Source organism: Erinaceus europaeus, chromosome 15 (genome assembly GCF_950295315.1).
Source record: "Erinaceus europaeus chromosome 15, mEriEur2.1, whole genome shotgun sequence".
NCBI classification, from domain to species: Eukaryota; Metazoa; Chordata; class Mammalia; order Eulipotyphla; family Erinaceidae; genus Erinaceus; species Erinaceus europaeus.
The window spans coordinates 14894770-14913909 of record NC_080176.1 but is presented as its reverse complement, the minus strand read 5'-3'; the positions used below and the strand labels follow the sequence as shown (position 1 = coordinate 14913909).

At 43.9% G+C, this 19140-nt stretch overlaps 1 protein-coding gene across 1 annotated transcript in view; it reads left to right on the top strand.

Moving 5' to 3' along the window:
• The first annotated feature begins 1738 nt into the window (after nucleotides 1-1738).
• The window catches only part of LOC103107726 (BOS complex subunit NOMO1), a 64072-nt gene continuing 46670 nt past the window's right edge, over nucleotides 1739-19140 (top strand). Inside the window, exons 1-6 of the mRNA XM_007516536.3 lie at nucleotides 1739-1990; nucleotides 5762-5851; nucleotides 8192-8237; nucleotides 11482-11582; nucleotides 13111-13217; nucleotides 16999-17071. Coding sequence (XP_007516598.1) covers nucleotides 1823-1990; nucleotides 5762-5851; nucleotides 8192-8237; nucleotides 11482-11582; nucleotides 13111-13217; nucleotides 16999-17071 — 585 coding nt within the window. The 5' untranslated portion in view covers nucleotides 1739-1822. The remainder of the gene's footprint in view (nucleotides 1991-5761; nucleotides 5852-8191; nucleotides 8238-11481; nucleotides 11583-13110; nucleotides 13218-16998; nucleotides 17072-19140) is intronic.

Genomic DNA, 19140 nt, shown 5'->3' with positions numbered 1-19140 from the left:
GAACAAAATGCAACACTCTAGTGTTCTGGAAGGTAGTATAGTGACAAAGCATTGGACTCAAGAGCTCGGGGTCCTGAGTTCAGTCTCTAGCACTGCCTATGCCAGAGTGAATCCGTGGTTCTCTGTCTCCCACTTATAAATAAAATAAATCTCTAGAAGGACAAAAAGACAGCATGGTCATATTTAGACTTATTTTCAGGCAAAATGTGCTTCACTTCAGAGCTAGTTCAGAGTAAAATAAGCTTAGTTTTTTGTTTATGGGGAAAACCCCTTCAAAATTTGTTTCTATGAAGGGGTTATTTTAAAAATGCATCAGGATAATGAACCCAGGACTCATACATGCAGGATACCTTCATTGTCAACATTTTCACACTTTTTTTTTTTTCCAGATGGTGGAGTAAGGAAGGAGGATAGTCACTAAAGAAAGCGTCACTCCACCACCCACAGAGCTCCCCAGTGCCATCTATAGTGCTCCTGTTTGGTGCCAGGGTTTAAACCCAGGGTTTTATGCAGAACAAAGCAACTCTTCTATCAATTTAGTTATCTCCTGGCCCCCTCCATAAAATGTTATAAGAGGGGTCAGGAGACAGCATAATGGTTCTGCAAAAGACTTTTTTTTAACATCTGAGGCTCTGAGGTCCCAGGTTCAACTTCCAGTACCACCATAAGCCAGAGCTGAGCAGTGCTCTGGTCTCTCTTGTTTTATGTCTTTCCTTCATTAAAAAAAAATACAGAAAGGGTGAGGGTAGATAGCATAATGGTTATGCAAATAGACTCTCATGCCTGAGAATCAGAAGTCTCAGGTTCAATGCCCCACACCACTATAAGCCAAAGCTGAACAGTGCTCCGGTACACAAATGTTGGTATGCATGAGACCCCTTCTGTTTCATTTGGTTTAAATCCCCCCTGCTTAACACTATTCTATTTATATAACCACTGTTAACAAGTTCCACCCTCCCTCCAGGGCACTGTGGTTCAGTGATAGGATTCTCGCCTGCTCTGCCCCTTCTTTGTCACACTCTGATTTTCACCAGTCACTTTTCTCTCCACCCTCTCTATGTCACATCCTGTTTCCACCCTACTTGGCAAGTATATATAAAGACAGCATTGTGAGTTTTAGAGTACTTTACCTTGAGTTTAGCTTAGCTCGTCTTAGATTGTGCTGCATCCTGCATGAATAAAGAGATACTGCCTACAGCTCAACTATGAGTCCCTGGTGGTCTGTTACCCACCCGTGAAGCTAGCCTGGCGAAAACAACATAGCCCGTCGAAAACAACACACAAACACCAATATCAAATCCTTTTTTGGTTTCAGTGTGTCTGAGTTCTAAACTGTAATAGAAATTCTCTTCTAAAAAAAAAAAAGAAATTAACTTCCTGGGGCCAAGCGGTGGCACTCTTGTTAAGTGCTCACATTATAGTGCGCAAGGACCCAGGTTCAAACCCCTGGTCCCCACCTGCAGGGGGAAACAGTGGTGAAACAAGTCTGCAGGTGTCTCTCTGTCTCTCTTCCTCTTCATTTCCCCATCCCCTCTCAATTTCTATCTGTCTCTAGGCAATAATAAATAAATAAAGATATTAAAAAAAAAAACTGTGAGTTTCAGGCCTGCGATTGCTCCTGCGTGGAGTCCTCCAGGACTCCAGAGGGCACACACGGGCGCCTTTTACCTCCGGTGCGACCCGTGCGGGGGCGCGGTGCGGCAGCGCGCAGGCGCGGCGGCGGCGGGGCGGGGCCTGGGCTGTCAGCTGCGGCTGAGGAGGAAGCGGCGGACGGCGCGCGCGGCGAGGGGCGGGACGCTGAGGCTCGGCGGCGAGGACGGCCATGCGGGCTTACCGTGGCGCGGGACCACCGGGGCCCGTGTCGGTGGCAGCTGCTGTGGTGTTGCTGTTGCTGAGCGGTGTGGCGCCGGCGCGCGGTTCCGAGGACATCGTGGTGGGCTGCGGGGGTTTCGTCAAGTCCGACGTGGAGATCAACTACTCGCTCATCGAGGTGAGCGCCCGCCCCGCTGCCCGGGCCCGAGCCGCCGTGTGACCCGGGCCGGTCGCTCACTGCTCTGGGCCGCGCGCCGGTGCCCCTGCCCTTCTCGCCGCCGCCCTCCGCGCTCACCTGGAAGGGGCCTGGGCGAGGGGAGCCGGGGCCGCGCACGCGGCGGGGACTGCAGGTGGTGCGCGGGGCTGAGGCGGTGCTGCGTGGCTTCCGCTCGCCCCCACGCGGGCACCCGGACGCCCCCAGACCCAAACTTCAGATACCGACAGTCCAGCCCCCAGCTGAGCCGGCTCGCAGACCACCCCCCAGATTTCAGGCTCCAGGTCTTTAAAAACCGGGACTCAAACTCCAGATCTTCAAAACCTAACACCCCCTCTCCCCGTCTCAGTCTCTGGCACGGGGCGCCCCAGTTCTGCAAAACTTGAAATTCAGGTCTTTCGGAACCAGAGTCCCGAGACCCAGCTTTCTCTGAAACCCATATCCGAGAAACCCATATCCGAGAACCCCGAGAGCACACATACATTATCCCCCAAATCCGATGACTTGAGAGGAAACCCCCCCCCCCCCCAAGTTCTAACAAACTGCTTCAAACCAACCGGGATGTTTTTAAAGCACTTCCATGGCCGTCCCAGCGACCCTGGCCCCCTGGGACTCCTTTTCCTCGGGATGTGGGGAGATGTCAGCGACTCGGTTGCCTTGCGGGGGCCCTTCCTGACCTGCCTCTGGTCTGTCCCCTTGTGAAGCCCCGTTCACTTAGTGGTTTAGCTGAGTGTCAGCGCAGTGGGGTTGGCACCCAGCTGCCTCGTGGGAAGAGACGGGGCCTCTCCTTCAGCACCAAGCTGAAGATGTGGCAGCAGAAAGGGTCTCGAGAAAGGAAATGCCAAGAGACCGAGACCCCTCAAGGCTGTCTTAGAAGCTGGCACGAAGGGCAAGGACCTGCGAAAGGACCCCGGTTCGAGCCCCCGGCTCCCCACCTGCAGGGGAGTAGCTTCACAGGCGTTGAAGCAGGTCTGCAGGTGTTTGTTTTTCTCTCCCCATCTCTGCCTTCCCCATCTCTCTCCATTTCTCTCTGTCCTATCCAACAACGACTATGACAATAAAATAATAAGGACAACAAAAGGGAATAAAAAAATTAAAAAAAAAAAGAGGCCAGGTGTTTAGTGAGCCCCCTAGGATCTGCTGGGTCCCCTCACCACCACCTGGACTGCCGCCCAGGGCGTCTCAGGAGCTCCCTTGAATGCCTTTTTGCAGCTTGCACTTTTCTGGGGCTTTGGAAGGAGGGAGAAGGCAGTTAGTTAGGGACACTGTTGCTCTGGAGAGCAGTGGGCAGGCTTCGTGACCTGCTGTCAGGTGTGTTCTAGAGTCCCTCCCAGGGCAGCTCGTCCACATGGTCTGAAATCAGCCATTTTTTCTTAATTCTTGATTGCAAAACCAGACACTTTACATAAGTAACGTATATCGGCCACCCTGGATACAGTTTACGAAAGACATATAAATAATGAAGATATTTCACAATCATTCTTCTGACTGGGTGTTCTGTGTTCCCGTAAAACTGCCTTCCTGAGCTTTCTTCCATTCTATGTTTCACAGTATATTTATTCTGCCAGTAATTGTCAAGTAATTCTTTGCTTATACTGAAGCTTTGCCTGGGTGGAGATAGAGCTGTACTTTAAGCAGAGTGGACAAAATCTTACAAAAAGAAAATTAAATAGGTTGCTGTTACTTTAGCAGTCAGGAAATTTCACATTAAAAATCAGATACCTCATTTCTCTGGAAAAACAGTTGATCTTTTGGTTGCCATAACTCAGGCTGAGTAGCAATAAAGCTCCTCTTCCCCCTTCTTTCCTTCCTATCTCCTTGTTGTTTTCTCTCTCTCTCTCTCTCTCTGTCTCTCTCTCTTCAGTATAGTGTGTGTGTGAGAGAGAATACCAGAGCACTACTCAGTTCTGGCATATAGTAAGTAGTGCTGGAGATTCAGCCTGGGACCTGTGGAGCTTCAGGTATGCAAGTCTGGTACCCTTACTCTATGATATTTCCCTGATGTGATTTGTCTCCTTCTCTGGTTCTTCAGGACAAGTGACTTTTCAGTCCCTATACTAAAGTTGGAATATCTGAATTTCTGATTTGTAAGCCGACTCAATGAATATTTGTTAAATATAACTGTACAAAACAGGACACGGCCATGGAAAGCATAATTGTACTCTCTGGGGGCTTATAGTCTGTTATTTAAAGCATGTGCATTGGGTCTGCTATTTATAAACAACATACAACACCACTGTCATTTCCATATTGTGGTCACAGAATGTTAAGATTTTGGAGGCGAGGCTCTTAGATATAATCTGACCTAATTATTTCCTTTTATAGATGTGAAACTGAGATCCAAGTGGTTGAGCCCTGTAGGTAGTTGCAGGGAATTTTCCTTGAATTCAATCTTTGCCCTGCCGATGACACTACACTGCCATTTTGTTCACAGAGATATCCACTAATAATACTGGCTGCATTTTTTTCCATGCTCATAATCTGTTAAGTGCCTCATGTATGGATCTGAATCTGTATAGCCACTGTGAAAGGTGGTTATCTTTTCTTTTTTAAAAAATCAAAAAAAAGTTTTAGGGAGTCGGGCTGTAGCGCAGCGGGTTAAGCGCAGGTGGCGCAAAGCACAAGGACTGGCATTAAGGATCCCAGTTCAAGCCCCCGGCTCCCCACCTGCAGGGGAGTTGCTTCACAAGCAGTGAAGCAGGTCTGCAGGTGTCTGTCTTTCTCTCCCCCTTTCTGTCTTCCCCTCTTCTCTCCATTTCTCTGTCCTATCCACCAATGGCGACAGCAATAATAAATACAACAATAAAGCAACAAGGGCAACGAAAGGGAATAAATAAATAAATAAATATTAAAAAATTAAAAAAAATTTTTTTTTTTTTGATTTTTTACCTGAGCACTGCTCAGCTCTGCCTTATGGTGGTCAGGGGATTGAACCTGGGACTTTGGAGTCTCAGGCATGAGAGTCTCTTTGCATAACCATTATGCTGTCTACCCCTGCCCTTCTTTCTTTTCTTCTTTTTTAATATTTTATTTATTTATTAATGAGAAAGGAGGAGAGCTAGAACCAGACACCACTCTGATACATGTGCTACTGGGGACTGAACTTGGGACCTCATACTTGACAGTCCAATACCTTGTGCACTGCACCCTCTCCTGGATCACTAAAATGTGGTTTTCTTTACCCATAAGGAAATTGGACCTCAAATAGGCTCAAGATCACACAGTTTGCAGAAACTAGATGTTACTTGAACATCTGAATTAAGTCATAGTTTGTACCTTAGACCACTTAGGGTACAAAGATACTTCTCTTGGGGAGAAGTATCTGCTGATATGTTTTTGTCCTGAGAATGAAAATGGAAAAATGCAGAAAATAAAAGTTTCCAGGTGAATATTACAGCGAGAACTGGCAATCATTTGAGGATAATAATACAGTCTCACGGCGCTCAGCCCAGGTCTGTTCAGAATCAGAGCACAGGAACCTGCATTTGAACAAGCACCCACCTAGCAGCAAAATCCAGAGATTAACTTTAAGCCCAGAAACAATAGACAACTGCTGGAATCAACTGTAAAGAAAGACATGACAAGTACAATTTTGGGGGTTGACTTCAGACGGTTTTTTATCTAAGAAATTTTCCACATAGCATAGTCGGTCCTCAGAAATGGATTCAGGCAGAATGTGCAAAGCTGATTTTCAAAGACAGTTATCATAATTTCTCCAATTTCCTTCCTTTCTAGATAAAACTATACACCAAGCATGGGACTTTGAAATACCAGACAGACTGTGCCCCTAACAATGGTTACTTTATGATCCCCTTGTATGATAAGGTAAGTAGAAAGGGCATGGGAGACTTTTATGATTGAGGCAATTAGTGGAGCCTGCTGGGAGGAGAACATTCCCTGTGTGAGCAAATGCTCCCTTGTCTTGAAAATGTAAAAGTGGAATATGGCAGTTCTGAGGCATTTCCGCAGGTTAGTTTGACTGAACAAAGTGGTTCTCAAATGTCTCCATTTGGCAGCGTCAGCTGTGTGTGCATGCGCACACAAGTATTACAGTTAATCTGTTGAGTAAGGCCAGACATGAAGTGAAGTATCCTGCTGTACTTCATAAGCCCTTACCACGTGAACTGTGTCATGGATGAGAAACCCTAGCTTACCTGAACCCTGTACTTGCAAGCAACTTAAAATATTGTTGGAAAATTTATATAGCTAATATGGGATTTCATGAGCTTTGTGAAAAAAATACCTTTTTTTTTCACCTTTGTGAAAAAAATACCTCAATACCTTTTGAAATATGTTAAGTACATTTTATTCCCTCCACCCAGCTCCCTCCCTTTCTGTAGTGTTGACCTTTGAGAGAAGCATACTACTAACCTGCTTTTTCTCTGTGCTGATAGTTACTCAGATACCCATGGATACCACTGCACATACACATCTATATTTGGTAAAAAGTAGGGTTTGTAGTACCCGTGGATGAGTGTCTGTTAACACCCTACTTCCACTGCCATCCCACATTTCTTAGGAAGTTGTAAAAATAACCAGTGTACATAGATTTGTGTGTGTGTGCTCGCTCCAGGGTTTTGCTTCTATGTGATTCTACTCCTGGTGGACTCCCCCCCCTTTTTTTTCTTTTTTAAGAATTTATAAATTCATGAGAAAGGAGAGCGAGAGAGAAACAGACATCACTGGTGCATGTGCTGCTGGGGATTAAACTCAGGACCTCATGCTTGAGAGTCCGATGCTTTATCCACTGTGCCACCTCCCAGACCACCCCCCTTTTTTCAATGTAAGATATATATATATATATATATATATGTCAAGAGAGAGAAAGAAACAGGATAAGAGACACTGTAGCATGGAGCTCACCTGAATCTAGGTCCTTGCACATGGTAAAATATGTACTCTACCAGTTGAGCTATTTCTTGGCTTCTCAATGGACATACTTTTGAATTTTATTTTACTTATTTTTTTATGAAAGAGGCCAGAGCGCTGACTGATTCTGGTATACAGAGTGCTGAGGATTAGACCTGGGGCCTCAGGCTTGCAAATCATATGCATTACCACCAATCCATCTCCCCCAGCATTGTGTTTTTTTTTTTTTTTTAATTTTCTATTGTCTTTATGTATTGTCTAGAGATAGCCAGAAGTCAAGAGGGAAGAGAGAGATAAAGAGGGGGAGAGATAGAGACACCTGCAGACACTTTAAAGATGCTTGCTTTACCACCTATGAAGCTTTCTCCCTGCAGGTGGGGACCAGGGGCTTGAACCTGTGTCTTTGCACACTGTAATGTGTGCCTTTTAACCAGGTGCACCACTGCCTGGCGGGGGCTGCCCCCCCCCCCCCACCAAACAAATGGAATCAAACAGGATTTTTTTTTCTTTTTGCCTCTGGTAATATCTCAGCACACTTTCTATATCAGCATATGCAGATTGGCTGCTTGCTTTTTTATGTATGCAGTGTCAACCCAAAACAGTGTTAAACCACTTCTCTAGTGATAGAGGCCTCTCCCAACTGTTTAAAAAGACATTACAGTAACTGATATTTTTGAACTTTATCTTTATGCAAATACATAGACCTGATTTCCAGAGGTGGACTAGCTTTGTCTTAAAATCTGTTTTCCCCCTTCCAATTAATATATTCTCAAGAAAAAGGGTATAGAATCTAGTTTTAAGGAGTTAACTAACATTAAGTGGTGATACTTGCAGCCTTGGCATATAAGAGGTTAATAGGAGACTCATTTACAGTATGTTTGTTATCAAGAATTTGGTAACTTAGTATCAGTGCCTTTAAAATTTCATATATATATATATATATATTTATATTTACATTATATATATGTATTTTAGTCTCCCTAGTCTTTTTTTTTTATTTTTTATCAGAGCACTGCTCAGCTCTGGCTTATGGTGCTGTAAGGGTTTGAACCTGGGACTTAGGAGCCTCATACATGAGAGTCTCTTTGTACAACCATCATGCTGTCTACCCCACCCACCTGTGAAGTTTCTTCAAGGAGGAATTTCTGGTGCTCAGTTTCAGTTGAGGAGGACATAGACCATACTGCCATTACAGGAACTCTGCTTCCTTTTGGGCTTTCAATTCACCTAGAAAACTTCTACTGATAGATTAAAACTTAATAAGTTTTCATTCTTTTAACCTTTTTCCCTTTTTAGGGAGATTTTATTTTGAAGATTGAACCTCCTCTAGGGTGGAGTTTTGGTAAGTTAATTGAATAACCAGACATTCTCCGTAAAGAATTAGATTAAATGCTAAAAATTAGTTTAAAAGTGATGGAGTGTGTGGGCTATCAAAATATTAAGGACTCAGGGGTCAGGTGGTGTTGCATCTAGCTGAGTGCACTTGTTACTGTGCTCAAAGACCAGAGCTCAAGCTCCCAGTCTCCACTTGCATGGGGTAAGCTTCACAAGCAGTGAAGCAGTGTTGCAGGTGTTTTTCTTTCTCTCTCTTTAGCTCCCCCTTCCCTCTTAGTTCCTCTCTGTCCTATCAAATATAAAGAAGGAAAAGGGGGTCGGGCCGTAGCACAGCAGATTAAGCGCAGGTGGCACGAAGTGCAAGGACCTTTGTAAGGATCCCGGTTCAAGCCCCTGGCTCCCCACCTGCAGGGGAGTTGCTTCACAGGCGGTGAAGCAGGTCTGCAGGTGTCTATCTTTCTTTCCTCCTCTCTGTCTTCTCATCCTCTCTCCATTTCTCTCTGTCCTATCCAACAACAACGACAGCAATAACATCAACAATGATAAAACAACAAGGGCAACAAAAAGGGAGGAATAGCCTCCAGGGGCAGTGGATTTGTGGTACAGGCACTGAGCCCCAGCAGTAACCCTGGAGGCAAGGAAAAAAAAAGAAAGTATTAGGGACTCACTAGAGATTTATTTGTTAACTTACTGAGAGAAGGAAAGAATCAGAGCATCACTTCAGCATATGTGGTGTACCTGGCATCAAACCTGTTAGTCTTCCCTCTGCTGCTGCCCCAGCTTGCCTGCCACTTCTCTTGTGGTTTGTGAAATTGGTGTTTTTTTCCCCTCTTCCTCTGGAGACTATATTTTTGCAGAAGAGACATAGTTCCTGTCCCAGGATGGTTTCTTGTTCAGCTTCTCTGAATTGTTTTCAGTGAATCACTGGTAACATGTAATCGGTCTGCGGGACACATCTGGAGGTCTGGTGGGGGAGATGAGTTGGAGCTCTATTACCTACAGGCTCTGTGACTTTGGGATATCCATGAACCTTTTTGTGTCTCAATTTGCTCCTCCTCCCAATAAATTTCAGTTATTGTCACTTCCCTTTTAAGATAGTTATAAAGACTGCTGACCAGGAGGGCAGCATAATGGCTATACAAGACTTCTATACCTGAGACTCCTAGGATGCCAGGTTCAATCCCTAGCACCATCATAAGCCTGAGCAGTGCTGTGGTTTAAGAAAGTAAAGAAGAAAGATAGTTGTGAGGACTAAATACACTTAAATTGGTACCTTACCTGTGGTAAGCATTCAGTAAGCAAAACTGTTTAGTATGAGGGCTATGAGGTAGATCACGGGATAACTTGAGGACCTGAATTACTATTTTTTTTTTAACTTTTTTATTGTTGTTGTTGATGTTGTTGTTGGATAGGACAGAGAGAAATGGAGAGAGGAAGGGAAGACAGAGAGGGAGAGAGAAAGATAGACACCTGCAGACCTGCTTCACCGCCTGTGAAGCGACTCCCCTGCAGGTGGGGAGCCGGGGGCTCGAACCGGCAGCTCCAGCTGAGATCCTTATGCCCGTCCTTGCGCTTCGCAGCACATGCACTTAACCCGTTGCACTACTGCCTAACTCCCGAGGACCTGAATTTAAGCCCCCAGACATCACATGGGAGCACCATGCAAAGGGAAAGCTCTCACTAGAGGGGGGGTGGTGCTGTCTTGTCTCTCCTCTCCTGGACTCTCTCAGTGCTGTCTTGCCCCTCTTTCCCTTCTCTTCCCGTTCCTCCTTTTCATTCTCTGGAAAAAAGAAGAGTCAGTTGGGAGCAGTGGAATTACACAAGTGCAAAACCCTAAAGAAATCCTGGTGATGGAAAAAAAAATGCTTAGTTAATTTTCAGTGGGACGCTGAGCTACAGCTTGACTGAAAGATTGTTCTAAAAGTAAATCACACTGGAAGGCCGGGCAGTGGCATACCTGGCTGAGCATACACATTACCATGTGTAAGAACCTAAGTTCAAGTCCCCTACTCCCCGCCTACAGGGGGGAGGTTTCAGGAGCAGTGTAGCTGGTCTGCAGGTGTCTCTGTTTTTCCCTATCTCCCTCTTCCCTCTCAATTTCTTTTTCTTTCATTCATCCATTTTTAAAAAATAATTATTTATTTATGATAAAGATTGGAGAAGAGAGAGAACCAGACACCACTGGTACATGTACTGTCGGGAACTGAACTCAGGACCTCATACTTGAAAGTCCAATGCTGGGGGCTGGGTGGTAGTGCACCAAGTTAAATGCACATGACGTGAAGCACAAGGACCGTGTAAGGATCCTGGTTCAAGCCTTTGGCTCCCCACCTGCAGGGGGGTTGCTTCACAAGTGGTGAAGCAGGTCTACAGGTGTCTATCTTTCTCTCGGCCTCTCTGTCTTCTCTCTCAGTTTCTCTCTGTCCTATCCAACAACAACAACTATAATAACAATAACATGGGCAACAAAATGGGAAAAAATAGCCTCCAGGAGCAGTAGATTTGTAGTGCAGGCACTGAGCCCCAGCAATAACTCTTGCAGCCAAAAATGAAAAGAAAGTTCAATGCTTTATCTACTATACCACTTCCCAGACCACTCTTTTTGTTGTTGTTGTTGCCTCCAGGGTTACCTCTGGGCCTTGGTACCAGGGCTATGAATTCAGTGCTCTTAGAGGCCATTTTTTCCATTTTTTTATTGGATAGGACAGAGAGAAATTGAGAGGGGAAGGAGGGGTAGGGAGAAAGATAGACACATGCAGGCCTGCTTTACCACTTGTGAAGTGATCCCACCCCCACCCCCCCCTTAGGTGGGGAGCTGGGAGATTGAACTGGGACCCTTTTGCGGGTCCTTACGCTTGGTACTATGTGTGCTTAGCCTGGTGTACTACTGCCCAGCCCCCTCTTCTCAATTTCTACCTGTCATATTGAAAGGAAGGGAGGGAGGGAGAAAAATAGCCACTGGGAGTGGTGGATTTGTAGTGCTGGCACTAAGCTCTGGCAATAATTTTGGTAGCAATAAAAACAAACCATGTGTATCCTGCAGTTAACACTATCCTCTTGGGACTGGAGGTAGGGTGGGGGACTCTTCACCATATACCTTTTTGTTCCTTTGGATTTTGAACCACATGAGTATATTAAGTGCTCAAAAATAAGTTAGAAGCTTACCACAGAAATGTGTTTTATTTAGACATTTTCATCATCTCCTGGGACTAACCTTGTTCCATGTCTTGTTTTCACCCTGCCCTACTTAGAGCCAACCAATGTGGAACTGTACGTGGATGGCGTCAGTGACATCTGCACAAAGGGTGGGGACATCAACTTTGTGTTCACTGGCTTCTCTGTGAATGGAAAGGTTTGGTTCCCAAACTTTATTTTTAGTTTTTTCTTTGTAGTATATGCTGTGTCTTTTCTTACTTTGAAAAGCAGAACTTTTCAATGTGAGGATTCTGAGACCATAGGGAACCCACAGATGAGCTTCACACATGTCTGGAAACTTGATGACATTGTGTTTCAACTGTAGGGGACTTTTTTTTTTTTTTTTTTTGCCTCCAGGGTTATCAGTGGGACTTGGTGCCTGCACTACAAATCCACTGCTCCTGGTGGCCATTTTTTCCCCATTTTATTGGATAGGATAGAGAGAAATTGAGAGGGGAAGGGGAGATAGAAAGGGAGAGAGAAAGATAACTGTAGACCTGTGTTACTGCTTGTGAAGTGATCCCCCTCAGGTGGAGGATTGAACTGGGATCCTTGCGGGGATCCTTGTGCTTAGTACTATGTGTGCCACCACCCAACCCCAGGGGACTTTTATTTTAGTTTAAAAAATACTTTATTTATTAATGAGAAAGATAGGAGGAGAAAGAGAAAGAACCAGACATCACTCTGGTACATGTGCTGCTGGGAATCAAACTCAGGACCTTATGCTTGAGAGTCCAATGCTTTATCCACTGCACCACCTCCTGACCACCTTTGATGTTTGAGTCAGGCCTAGGTTGCTGGTTATTCTTCTGCTGTTAACATATAAATGCCACAGGTGGCCTCTACTTGGGACAGATTGTTTTCTTTCTACCATCTTGCACCAAGGTTGAAATGACCAAATTTCCACCCTATCCTTTTCTTTGTGGTACCATTACCCTAACTTGATCTTTACATTGAGAATTGAGTCCTCTGCTCCTGATGTTACATGTGGGTTTCTTATTAGATGAGGGTGGAGGCATATATATATATTTTATTTTTCTTGGTGGTTTATCAGATAATGGGATGCCTCTTTAGCGTATGTCTCAGCTTCTCTGAAACAAAGGGTTAGTTATTTGACTATTTTTATTTTTGGTGCCACCAGGGTTATTGCTAGGGCTTGCTAGGGTAATTGCTAGCCATTTTCCATTTCCCCTGCTTTTTTTTTCTTTCTTTTTTTATTAGATAGGACAGGGAGAAATTGAGTGAAGAGCGAGAGTGAGAAAGAGAGACATCTGCAGATCTGCTTGACCTCTCATGAAGCTTCCCCCTTGTAATTGACAAATGGGGACTTGAACCTAGGCGTTAAGCATGGTCATGTGTGTACTCAACCACCCCTGCTATTAGCTGTTCTTTCCTGTAACTATTTAGCCTTCCTTGGGAAGGGCAGTCATATTTTCTATCATTTTAAAAAAGCTTCATTTATTTGTCTATTTATTCACAAGAGAGAACCAGACCTTCACTCTGGTACATCCAATGCTGGGGATTTTTCTACTGAGCCATCTCCTAGGCTGGTCTATCATCTTCTTAGAGGTCTCTTGACGTAGACCAGGTGATGAACTCCAGTGGGAAACATGAGCAGGATGGTCAGTGCTGTTGAGAGGAGGATGTGATAGCCAGGCTGGACCCTAACATGCTTCTCCACACAGGTTCTCAGCAAAGGGCAGCCCCTGGGGCCTGCAGGAGTTCAAGTGTCTCTGAGGAACACAGGCACTGACGCAAAAATCCAGTCCACAGTCACTCAACCTGGCGGAAAGTGAGTTGTGCCTGAGTCACCCTGCCTCATCCCTAGAGCAGGACTGTGAAGAAAGGGAAGGGAGGGGAGGGGAGGCCTGGATTCACATCAGATTTGGGCACGTACATGCTCTTCTGGAGCTCAAGTTCCTCATCTATAAAATGGGAACCATTTAAAACTTAACATGAGACCATGCCCATAAAGTACCTACTGCAGCGCCTGACACAGTAGGTCTTCATTTCATGGTTTGAGACTGATTCTGGTAATGTATACTCCTTTTTTGCTTGTTTTAATAGAAGACAGAGAGGGAGGACACCTGTAGCACTGCTCCACAACTTTGAAGCTTCCCTCTGCTGGTAGGGGCCTTGGGTGAGAATATAGGTCCTTGTCCATGGGGACTGATTATGGGTTTGAATCCTGGTTTCTCCATTTGATGGTTGTTTTACCCAGAGAAAGTTGCTTAATGTATATGGGTCTCAGTTTATAAATGAGGGTAATTACAGAACCTATCTATTGAGGTTATTGGGAAGGTTAAACTAATCTTAGTCAACACTACCTGGCATGGAATATGTGCTTTAAAAATACTAGTTCAAGTGTGGGGGAGAAAACATAATGGTTATGCAAACAGACTCTCATGCCTGAGGCTTCAAGGCTTAATCTCCTGTACCACCACAAGCCAGAGCTGAGCAGTGCTCTGATAAAAAAGAGTAAGGGGGTCGGGCGGTAGTGCAGCGGGTTAAGCCCACAAGGTGCAAGGACTGGCTTAAGGATCCCGGTTTGAGCCCCTGGCTCCCCACCCACAGTTAGGCCCCTTCACAGGCAGTGAAGCAGGTCTGCAGGTGTCTGTCTTTCTCTCCCCCTCTCTTTCTTCCCTATCTTTCTCGATTTCTCTCTGTTCTGTCCAACAACAACAGCTATAACAACAATAACAACCACAACAAGGGCAACAAAATGGGAAAAATAGCTCCAGGAGCAATAGATTAGTAATGCAGGCCCAGCAATAACCCTGGAGGCAAAAAAAGAAAAGAAAAAAAATTTTTTTTAAACTTAATTTTTTTATTTGATGGAACAGAGAAATTGAGAGGGAGAGGAGAGAGAGACAGAGAGGCAACTGTAGCACTACTTCACAACTCCTGAAGCTTTTCCCCTACGGGAGGACTGGGTGCTTCATCTCCGTTCCTTGTGCATGGTAATACATATACTTAGCCAGTTGTGCCACCACTTGGTCCCTCAAATACAATTAAATATTTTTTTAAATTTTATTTATTTTCCCTTTTTGTTGCATTTGTTGTCTTTTTATTGTTGTTATTGATGTTGTCATTGTTGGATAGGACAGAGAGAAATGGAAAGAGGAGGGGAAGACAGAGGGGGAGAGAAAGATAAACACCTGCAGACCTGCTTCATTCATTGCCTATGAATCAACTCCCCTGCAGGTGGGGAGCCGGGGCTCTAACCAGGATCCTTATGCTGGTCCTTGGGCTTTGTGCCATGTGCGCTTAACCCGCTGCGCTACCACCCGACTCCCCTCAAATACAATTTTTAAAGATCATTTTACAGTTGCAACTTGTTATTACCTGTTGATAGCTAGCCATGTTGAGCCAAATTCAAACCATTTTTAACAGATTTATATCACTAAATTATATAAACATGAACGAGAGCAAGATTAATTTCAACTAATAATCTTAAAAGCCTTCAAGTTAGAGTACTTTGAAACACCAAAATTACTAAATTGCAAAATAGAAGTTATTTTATGAAGTGTCAGTAAATCATTCGATTTTTAATATGTTTTTATTTATTTGATACAGACAGAAATCAAGAGGGGAGGAAATAGGGAGAGGAAAAGAGAGACAGCATTGCTATACCACTTACAAAGCTTACTCCTGCAAGTGGGGATGGGTGGGTGTTGAATCTGAATTGTAACATGTATGCTTAACCAAGTGTGCAGCCGCCCAATCCCAAATCACCCGCTTTTTGAATGGTTAGTGAAATTATTTTTCATTTACTTGATTGATGCCTCTCCACCCCTGCTTTGTCTAAGGAATGTAGAGCTTGAATTTTTTCTGGTCACGTTATTTGCTATGACCTTGTTGGGAAGAGAGACTTGAGCTTTTGAGCTTTCTTTTTTTTTGGCCTCCAGGGTTATTGCTGGGGCTCAGTGCCTGCACCACGAAACCACTGCTCCTAGAGGTTATTTTCTTTCCCTTTTGTTGCCCTTGTTTTATCGTTGTGGTTATTATTATTGTTGTTATTGATGTCATTGTTGTTGATAGGACAGAGAGAAATGGAGAGAGGAGGGGAAGACGGGGAGAGAAAGACAGACCCCTGTAGACCTGCTTCACTGCCTGTGAAGCGACTCCTCTGCAGATGGGGAGCCGGGGCTAGAACTGGGATCCTTGTGCTTTGCACCATGTGCACTTAACCCGCTGCTCTACCACCCAACCTCTGAGACTTGAGCTTTCTGCATCTCTTTCATTTGCACTAAGAAAAAAAATGATAGTCTTTGGCAGAGCTGGGGTACTATGAACACAAAACAGAAGCTAAATCTTAAAGAAACTAAGCCCTATTCAGCTGTCATAGGTAGTATTCTGTATAATAAAGTATTACCACAGAAGTAGAAATTGAGTGCTTTTTATAGATCACCAGAATTAGCTTTAATTATTTGATGCTTTAGAAATATAAAGGGTCAAATGTGTTCCAATCCTGGTGCATTTCACTCTGGTCTTGGCTTGCTTGTAGCTCCTTATATAATCGCACTCAGCTGCTTTTTTCCAGAGTCCAGAATGGCTTGTTTTTGTTTCAGATAAAGGATCTGAACTCTTTTGTACACTATTTGAAGCTTATTATCATTTGCCCCACCCTCTTCTTGTGTTAGCTGCTGAAGTCATTCTTTCATCTTGTGTTAATCTTGACTCTAGTCTCTCAGATAGGTCTTGTCCTTTATGTTTTTTTATAGAGACGCCTTCCTTCCCACTTCTATTCCTTTGGAAGCTTCTTTTCCCCTTTCCTGCCTTTTTATGTCTAAGACCTATGTCACTTCATGGTTTGAAAGGGTAATGCTGAGGTGGCACAAAGGACTTGCGTGATAAAGTCCCTGGCTCTATCCCCAGCTGAGTGGTGCTCTGAGACGCAAACTCACTTGAGGCTCAGTGATAGAGCACATGAAAACCTAAGGCCCAGGGCCAAGCAGTGGTGTACCTGGTTAAGCGCACACATTAGTGCACAAGGATGCAGGTTTAAGCCCCTCATCTCCTCCTGCAGGGTATAGCGTCAGGAGTGGTGAAGCAGTGCTGCAGATGTCTCTGTCTCACTATCTCCCCCAACCACTCTTAATTTCTCTGCCTCTATCCAATAATAAATAAATAAAAATAATAAAAAAAGAACCTAAGACACCAGATTCTGTCCTCTTTACCTTATATGCCATAACTCTGCTCTTACTCCTGAAGAGAAGTATTCAATAACCAGACCAAAAAAAAAAAAAAAAAAACCTCACATGAATGTTATATAACTTGTCCACGTGAAGGTATGGTGCCCTTTAAAATTTTTTTTTTTTTTTTATTTAAGCCAAAAGCCCTAGAGATTAAGGGAAATCCCCAGCCCTCCTTCCTGTCAGCACAAAGAACACCTGTCCTGTGCACAGGAAGGGCCATATAAGCGCTGTCTTACAGATTTGCATGGTGAGGACTGCGTTTGATTTATGCTAGTGAAAGTGTGATAATATGACTTTCTTCTGCCTCTAGTATTTGTCAAAAACTCAGTATTTGAGTGGTTCGGAAAAAGATACATGATATTTTGTGTTTCCTAGGTTTGCATTTTTCAAAGTTCTTCCTGGAGATTATGAAATTCTTGCAACTCACCCAACCTGGGCATTGAAAGAGGTGAGCATTTCAGTTCTGTCTGTAACTGCCAAACAGTGTGTAGAATTGGGGACGACTGGGGGGGTGCTTCTTCCCAGAATGTGACTTGAGCTTGTTGTTTTTCTGGAAGTCAGTGAAAAAGCAACGATGTTGTTATTTGGTGGTGTTTATAAGGTAAAACTCTCACCATAACAGATGTTACTTACGCTGGTTTCAACATTAGGTGACAATATTGTTGCCTTCCTGCTGTGAAACCAGTCTGTTATTAGCTGTGTATTTTAAACTAAATCAACAACAGAAGGACCTGATGAGATTGGTGTTATTCTTTTTGTAGTCTGAAATAGCAGCAGATAAATATACTTAACATTCTAGAAACTGTTGTACACGTGCCCAACGAGAATGTTTAAGAATGTTTATTGCAGTTTTGTTTGTAAAAGCAGAATATTGTAAACATCCTAAATGTCCATTACGAGACAAGGCTGTTGTTTCACCACATGGTAGAATTCTATATTTCAGCAATAATGAATACACCAGAGGTACATATAACTACAGTTAAAAGCCAAATTCGGGGGCTGGGCAGAAGCACAGCAGGTTAAGTGCACATGTTGCAAAGTGCAAGGACTGACCTAAGGATCCCAGTTTGAGACCCCAGCTCCCCACCTGCAGGGGGGTTGCTTCACAGGCGGTGAAGCAGGTCTACAGGTGTCTATCTTTTTCTCCCCCTCTCTGTCGTCCCCTCCTCTCTCCATTTCTCTCTGTCCTATCCAACAATGATGACATCAGTAACAACAACAATAATAAAACTGTAACAGTGGTCCGGGAGATGACACAATGGATAAAGTGTTGGGCTCTCAAGCATGAGGTCCTGAGTTCAATCCCTGGCAACACATGTACCAGAGTGATGTCTGGTTCTTTCTCTCTCCTATCCCTCTCATTAATAAATAAATATTAAAAAAAAACTACAACAATAAAACAAGGGCAACAAAAGGGAATGAATAAATAAATATTTATGAAAAAATAATAATAACCACAACAACAATAAAAAAAGGGAGGGAGGGCAACAAAAAAGGAGAAAAACAAAGCCTAATGCTAGGGCCAGCAAGATATAGTGCTCCGCTTTGTCATGTATGTGACCCAGGTTCAACTCTGACTAACACCACTATCTTTCCCTTGTCTCTCTAATGATACTTTGCCATGTGAGCTTTTATACCAATTTTGAGTCTTCACTCTTGCTAAAGCATCAGAATCAGTATTCAGGTTTTGTGCATTTATAATTGATCATGGGGTTTCACACAGACTAATGTATCTGTATATTGCTTATGACTTTAGGTCTTCAGGGCTTTAAAAATGTTTAAAAATGTTTAAAACTTAGTGACTTACACAATAGAAATTGAGTAAACTGAAAGGCTCACATTGTTGATTCACATACAGAGTTTGTTAATGTAATAAATACTGTGTTTCAAAAGCTGTTAAACAGCAAAGATAGTGATCATCCTTTTGGGGTTGGTGGCTGAAAATGAAAGTGAGGGGATCTTTGGGTGCTTGTTCTGTATATGGTGTATTCTAGCTTGGGGAAATCACTGCATTGCACAGGTAGACTATGTGTACTTTTCCCTATGAATGTTGTATATAACAGGAAAGCTTAAAGGTATACGCTGGGGGTCGGGCAGTAGTGCAGTGGGTTAAGCACACGTGGCACCAAGTGCAAGGACCAGCGTAAGGATCCTGGTTCAAGCCCCCAGATCCCCACGTGTAGGGAAGTCGCTTCACAGGCAGTGAAGCAGGTCTGCAGGTGTCTTATCTTTCTCTCCCCCTCTCTGTCTTCCCTCCTCTCTCCATTTCTCTCTGTCCTATCCAACAGTGATGACATCAATAACAACAATAATAACTACAACAATAAAGCAACAAAGGCAACAAAAAGGAAAATAAATAATAAAAGAAAAGAAAACAAAATGGTAGGAAAAAAAAAAGTATATGCTTGAAAAAGGGAGATAGCATAATGGTTCTGCAAAAGACTTTCATGCCTGAAGCTCTAAGGTCCCAGGTTTGATTCCCTGTACCACCATAAACCAGAGCTATGCAGTGCTCTG